Raw genomic sequence first — 7,107 nt, forward strand, 5'->3', positions numbered from 1 at the left:
GCAGTTAATTGTAAGGGAGGAGATTGCCCTTCCATCTCCCACAGAGCAGCTGGTGGATATGAACTGTGTGCCTTCAGGATTGCAATACAGCTTCTTACCGCTAGGCCACTAGAGCCCTTTACAAGGAATTAACATAATTAGTACATTAACTTCCATTTATAAAGGTCAACCAAATGTTGATTATCATGATATAAAGGTATATTTTGTGCTAAATTAAAAATTTAAATGTGTCTATTTGTTTACTGAAGTACTCTGTGGAAAACAGTAAAATTGCAATGTCAGAATTTCTGGCTAAAACAACAAGTGAAAAATTGACAAATTATCAGTATGTGATATTAGGCTGCCCCACCACCACTGGAAATTTTTTTTTTTAATATTATTAAATTTAAGTTTTGTTCTCAGACAAAGAGGCCAGTATAAGGGTTGAAAAATGTCATTTGATTGTCAGAAGTAGAATCAATAAAAAACCAGTTGAAATATAATTGTGTGTAATTTACTTATTGAAATTACCACCTGGCCTTTGCTATATATCAAGGGCTGTGAGAAGATTATATACTGTTTGGATCAGTAATTCCATTGCTAAGACTCTATCTTAAGAAAATGACCTGGATTGCTGAGAGGTTGTTATGAAGGTATTCAACATCCATTTTAAATTTAAAAAGAAGTGAAAAGATCCTAAATATAAAGAATTAAGGATTAAGTACTTGTGGATTTTTTAAAAAAATAGTTCTTTTTTTATCTCAGTTATGCAAAAGTTGTGAGAAATTCTGGAAAGAAATATAATAAAAGGTTAATTGTAGGTATCTCTAGATATGAAAATACAGGCAGTTATTGTTTTTTTCCCCTTTGCCACATATTCCAAACATTCCACTGTATACATATGTGTTATTTGTAATAATTAATAGAAACAAATGCTTACTGACTAAAGTAAAGTAAAATATCTTTTTTGTCTTTAAATGGAAGCTAAGTATGGATTGACTAACTGACTAATTATTTTTATAGATGTTTATAAAATATCAAAAGGCCTATACGTCTGTTATTGAAATTATAACCAGTATATAAATTCTGACGACATAATTTTGAAGTTATCAGAGTGAAACAAATTTTCATACATACCCTTGCTGTTTTCCTTTTGTTTCTAGTGTCTACCCCTGCACCAGAATCAACTTTAAAATGGTCCCATCCTGAAACCTGGCAAGATGTTGAAAAGGGCTGGGGGGGACATGGCAATACCATTCCAGCCTCTGGAGATGATGTCTTGATTTTACCCAGTAAGTAAAACAGCTCATGAAAAGAATTGATTGTTGAATTAATAGCCAGAACTAGAATCAATCTGTTTGGAGATATCTTTTATTTAAATGTATTACAAATTACAGTAAAAAGTTTGTGTATTCTGTAAGTATATCTATGTGTAAAGCAGAATCAACAGTGCAGGGGAGTTACAGAAACTTCTTAAACATGACCAGACACAGTTAGGAAATAAATTGCTGATCCTAGAGTACTGAACATCCCACGGACAGCCAAGAGAACAAACAATGTCTTGGAGAGCATGCAGCCGGAGTGCTCTTTGGAGGCTAGAATTATGAGGCTTTTGCCTCACACAGTTTGGGCATGTTGCTAGAAGGAGCTATTCCTTGGAGAAGGAAATGATGCTGGGAAGGGTGGAGGGTTGACAAAGGAGAGGAAGACCCTCAGCTATGTTGATTGACACAGTGACTGTTGCAGTGGGCTCTTGTGTGTCAGGAAGTGTGAGGATGGATGATGCAGGATAGAACAAGGTTCAGATCTTTTGTTCATAGGGTCACTCTGAGCCATGCTCAACTCGATGGCACTAATAACAACCATACGGCCTCAGGACACATCAAGGTCAATTGGCATAACATAGTTAATAAAAACAATATTATATATCCTACTTTTGTGAGTTTGGAAGCAGGAGTGGCATCTACTTCCTAAATAACATGCCTCCAGAAACTCTATGAACTTTGATAAATGTTAATAGTTGTAGACAGGCTTCAGGCCTTTTGTTCATAAGGTCACTATGAGTCATGCTTGACTTGAAGGCATTCAACAACAACAACAACAACAACAACAACAACAACTTTTGTGAGTACTGACTAACATCTGAAAACTGGCTAGCAATCAACTACAATTCTCAGCAACTCTAAGAACAAGAGATCAGTAAACTTGCTCTATTCTGTGCTATGTTCACAATCTCTGATATGCTTGAGCCCATTATTCTAGTCACTGTGTCAATCTGTCTTTTTGAAGGGCCTCCTCTCTTTCTCTGACCCTCCACCTTTCCCAGCATGATGTCTCTTTCCAAAGATTGGTCCCTCCTAACAACGTGCTCAAAGCGATGTGAGACCAAGTTTCACCATCCTTGCTTCTAAGGAAGGCCCTCAGTGCTCTTCTTCAGAACCGCAATTCAAAGACATCGATTCTTCATATGTCATCCTTATTCATTATTTAACTTACAGTTGCATAGAAAGCAATTAAACATATCAAGACGTGGATTAGATGCCCTTGAGTCTTTTGACTGACATGGTTGTTCTTAGCACTTTATAGAAGTTCATGAAAGCAGGTTTCTCCAGTGCCAGGTGTCTTTTGATTTAATGACTGCTCTTCCCATGGGTGTTGATTGTGGATCCAAGTAAAACCAATTTATTGGCAACATCAATCTTTTCTCTCTCATGATGTTGCCTAGTGACCCAATTTTGGAGATTTTTGTTTTCTTGATGTTGAAATGTAATCTCCATTGAAGACTGTAGTCTTTTATCTTCTACAAATGCTTCCTCTTCATAATCTGCAAGTAAAGTTGTGTCATTTGCATAATTCAGTTTGTTGAGCAGCCAGCATTTAAGGTACAATTATTTGTCTCTCTATGCCCAGAAAAGAACAAAAGAAGAGGAAAGAAAATTAATGATGGCAAATAATAGACAGGTTTGTAATATAAATAATAACACCAGAAAGGCATCAACTTCATTTTTTTAAAAATAAAATTTTATCTTTATTATGATTTCAACTAATGTAACAGAGAAGTTAGATTTTTATTCATTCATTATTGGGCATTTTACCCACTCACCCTCCATCCCTTCTCCCCCAGTTCACTTTTTTTCTTTTTAATGTTCATTCAGTGTTGCAAAATTATCTAGCTCCCGCCCTTTCCTCAGTATACTTTGAAATGATATACCTCTTATGCTGTTGATTTATGTATAATGCCCAATTCTATATTCCTTTTAAACAATTCTTCCATCATCTGTTTCAGTATATTGGTAATTATCTATCCACTCTTTTTTTTTTTTAATTCCATTTTCCCAACTCTCCATGTTAGACCTGCTTTATAACAGTGGTGCTATACTTTTGTGACTGAGATATTTCACTCTGCATGATGTGCTTCAGGGTCCCTCAAGTTGTATAATGTTTCACATGTTCATTGTTTTTCAGTGCTGCATGGTATTTCATTGTATGAATATTGTTGTTGTTGTTGTTGTTATGTGCTGTTGAGTCACTTGCTATTCATCCAACCCTGTGTACAACAGCTCTGAACTTTGTTCTATCCTGTGCCAAACTTATTGTCTCTGACATACTACCCCATTACCCCAGTCACTGAATCAATCCATTTTATTAAGGGTCTTCCTCTCTTACACTGTCCCTCCACTCTCCCAAGCAAGACGTCCCTCTCCAAGGACTGGTCACTCCTTGCAACATGCCCAAAGTACACTACAAGAAGTTTCAGAATCCTTGTCTCCAAGGAGCAGCCTGGTTTCATCCTTCTTAGGATTTACCTATTTGTTTTTCTGTCCATTTGTTGATGGGCAGTTGGGTTGCTTCTACTTTTTGCTACTGTAAATAATGCAGCAATAAACACAGGTGTGCGTATATCTGTTTGGATGATGGTTATGGTTTCTTTAGGGTATATTCCCCATAGTAGCATTGCTGGGTCTAATGGTATTTCTATTTACAACTTTCTGAAAAATTGCCAATCCTCCTTCCAAAGTGGTTGCTGCATTTTGCACTCCTACCAACAGTGAATAAGGGCTCCAATTAATCTCTTCACAATCTTACTGGCATTTATTGTTTGCTGCTCTGTTGAACTTTGGTATTGTTCTGGGGTGAGATGATACCTCATAGTTGTTTTTATTTGCATGTCTCTGATAGCTAGGGATTTTGAACTTCTCTTCATGGTTGCTATCTAAATGTCTGTATAAATGCTGTCTTTGGTAAAGTATCTATTCGTATCCTGTGCCCATTTTGCAATTGTATTGTTTATCTTGTTGAGGTGCTGGAGTGTTCTAGAAATTTTAGATATGAGTCCCTTATTAGATATGTCATTACCAAATATTTTTTCCCCAGTCTGGGGGTTTTCTTTTTACCCTGTTGGAGAAGTTTTTTTGATATGCATTGGGATTTTATTCTTACAAGGTCCCATTCATCTATTTTGTTCTCTCCTAGTTGTAGGTTTTTCATTATGCTTGAAAGACATCGTACTCTGGATTAGGGCTTCTATAATTCTTCCAAACTTTTCTCTAATGAAATATATAGTCTTTGGTTTTACTTCTAGGTCCTTGATCCACCTTGAGTTAGTTTTTATATATGGTGTGAAATGTGGGTCTTGCTTGAATTTTTACAGATGGTTTTCCAATTTTGCCAACACCATTTGTTAAAAAGGCTGTCATTTCCCTACTTAACTGATTTCATCTCCTTACCAAAAATCAGCTGACCATAGGTAGATGAGCTGATTTGTGGGTTCTCAATTCTATTCCATTTATCCATGTGTCTGTCACTGTAACAGTACCACTCTATCTTAATCACCACACCTTTGTAGTATGATTTTAAAGATAGTGTGATGCTTTACATTGTTTCTCCTTTTCAGGCTTGCATTGCTTATTTAGGGTTTCTTTTCATTCCAAATGAAACTGGAACTAGCTCACTACAAATGACAGTGGTTTCTGTATTGGGATTACATTGAACTTGTAGATTTCCTTTGGTAGAATTATCATTTTCATGATATTGAGTCTTCTTATGCATAAGCACAATATATTCTTCCATTTCTCCAGGTCTCTTTGTGTTTCTCATAATTGTTGTTGTTGTTGATGCTTTTGAGTCAAGCACGAGTCATAGCAACCTTATGAACAAAAGGCCTTAAGCCCCTCTACAACTATCACCATTTATCAAAGTTCATAGAATTTCCAGAGGCATGTTATTTAGGAAGTGGATACCACTCCTGCTTCCAAACCTGTCATAGAATGTTATTGTTGTTATGTGCCATTGAGTCATCTGCAATGTATAATGACCCTATGTACAGCAGCTCTGAACCCTTCCCTGTCCTGAGCCAGTCTGACTAATTCTTATATACCAACCCCCAAGGCCCCAGTTACTGTATCAATCCATCTCATCCAGGATCTCCCTCTCCTGCGCTGTCTGTCCACCATTCTGAGCATGAAGTCCTTATCCAAGGACCAATCTCTCCTGGCCATGTGCCCAAAATAAGTGAGGTAGAGCTTCAGAGAAACAAATTTGTTTTCTTGGCAGTCCAAGGTATGTTCAAGACTCTTCTCCAGTACCACAACTCGAAGGTATCTATTCTTCTGTCACCCATTCTTCTGTCATTGTCCAACTCTCTGAAGCATAACAGTAATTGAGAAGACCTTGGCCTGAATTAGGCACCCTTTTGTATCTAGACTAACATCATTGTTCTTCAGCACTCCAGAGAGGTCCATGACAGCATATTTTCTCAATGCAATTTGTCTTTTGATTTCCTGACTGCTGGTGTCAAGAGTGTTGGTTGTGGCTGGACATGCTGTAATTGCTAACAGCCTCAATCTCTTCTCCATCTATTATGGGACTGCTAGTTGGCCTAGTGGTGAGACTCTTTGTCTTCTTGATGTTGAGCTTCAATCTATATTGAAGACTACAGTCCTTGACCTTCTGCAGCAAGTGCTTCAAGTAGTCCTCAGTTTCAGCAAGCAAGGTTGTATCATCTGCATATTGAAGGTTATTATAATAAGTCTTCCTATACTCTTGATGCCACTTCCTCCTCATAAAGCCCTGCTTCCTGTATGATCTATTCTGCACACAGATAGAAAAGGTATGGGGACTGGATGCATCCCTGACACACTGCTTTCCTGATTTTGAACCATTCAGTGTTTTCTTGCTCTGTTCTGAGGACTGCTTCTTGGTCCAAATATAGGTTTCATATAAGCACATTTGAGTGTTCTAAAATTTCCATTTTCCTCATGTTTTGTAATTTTCTTTGTTTAGGTCTTTTGTGTCTTTAGCTAGATTTGCTTCCAAGTATTTAATCTTGTGATTAGCTATTATAATGGGTATTGTTTTTTCTTAGCTCCTTTTCTTTATTTTATTTGTCACTGTAGAGAAATGCAAATGATTTTTGTATGTTGATCTTGTATCCTGCCACTTAGCTGAATTGGTTGACTAAGTCCAGTAGTTTTCTCACTGAGGCTTTAGGGTTTTCTAAGTATATTGTTATGTCATCTGCATATAATCAATGATACAAGAGAGAAAGGGCAGTATTCCCCCAGAAATAAAACTCAGAAGTGGGAAGGGTTAGGATAGAAGAATGTATAAAAATGAGCGTCATAGAAAGGAAGTGGGAAGATTGAAGTGACCTTGCCAGTATTGCAATTAATGTCATGAAACAAAATGTGTATAAATAGTTAAATAGAAAAGTAAATATATAAACTTTGTCTCAAAGCACAGTAAAAAAAATGACAAGGGGAGGGGGAGGGGGGCTTAGTAGTAAGGAATTCTGCTGCCAATCCACACCATACAGTTTGAATCTGCTAGCTGCTCAATGGAAGAAAGATTGACACTCTCCTCCCATGTAGTTTACAGCCTCTGAAACCCTGCGAGAGCGTCATCTATGGGTTGGCTCCAACTGGATGATACATCACAACAAAAACAACAAACTAAACCAAACTCAGCTCACTGTCATTGACTTGATTCCAAGTAGAGACACCCAGACTGAAAGAAATCTTTATGGAATCCTACTGCCTCATCTTTCTCTGGTAGAGTTCTCTATGCGTTTGAACTGCTGACCTTATGGTCAGCAAAAGTTTTAATTATAACACCACAAATACTTTTTTT

The 7,107-nt window shown here is 37.1% G+C and overlaps 1 protein-coding gene across 1 annotated transcript in view; it reads left to right on the forward strand.

Annotated features, from left to right (window-relative positions):
• PKHD1 (polycystic kidney and hepatic disease 1 (autosomal recessive)) overlaps nucleotides 1-7,107 on the forward strand; it is an 866,042-nt gene that overhangs the window by 515,025 nt on the left and 343,910 nt on the right. Inside the window, exon 49 of the mRNA XM_006882114.1 lies at nucleotides 1,143-1,271. Within this exon, the coding sequence (XP_006882176.1) occupies nucleotides 1,143-1,271 (129 nt within the window). The remainder of the gene's footprint in view (nucleotides 1-1,142; nucleotides 1,272-7,107) is intronic.

Source organism: Elephantulus edwardii, unplaced genomic scaffold, assembly GCF_000299155.1.
Source record: "Elephantulus edwardii isolate Elephantulus edwardi_28Jun2011 unplaced genomic scaffold, EleEdw1.0 scaffold00017, whole genome shotgun sequence".
NCBI classification, from domain to species: Eukaryota; Metazoa; Chordata; class Mammalia; order Macroscelidea; family Macroscelididae; genus Elephantulus; species Elephantulus edwardii.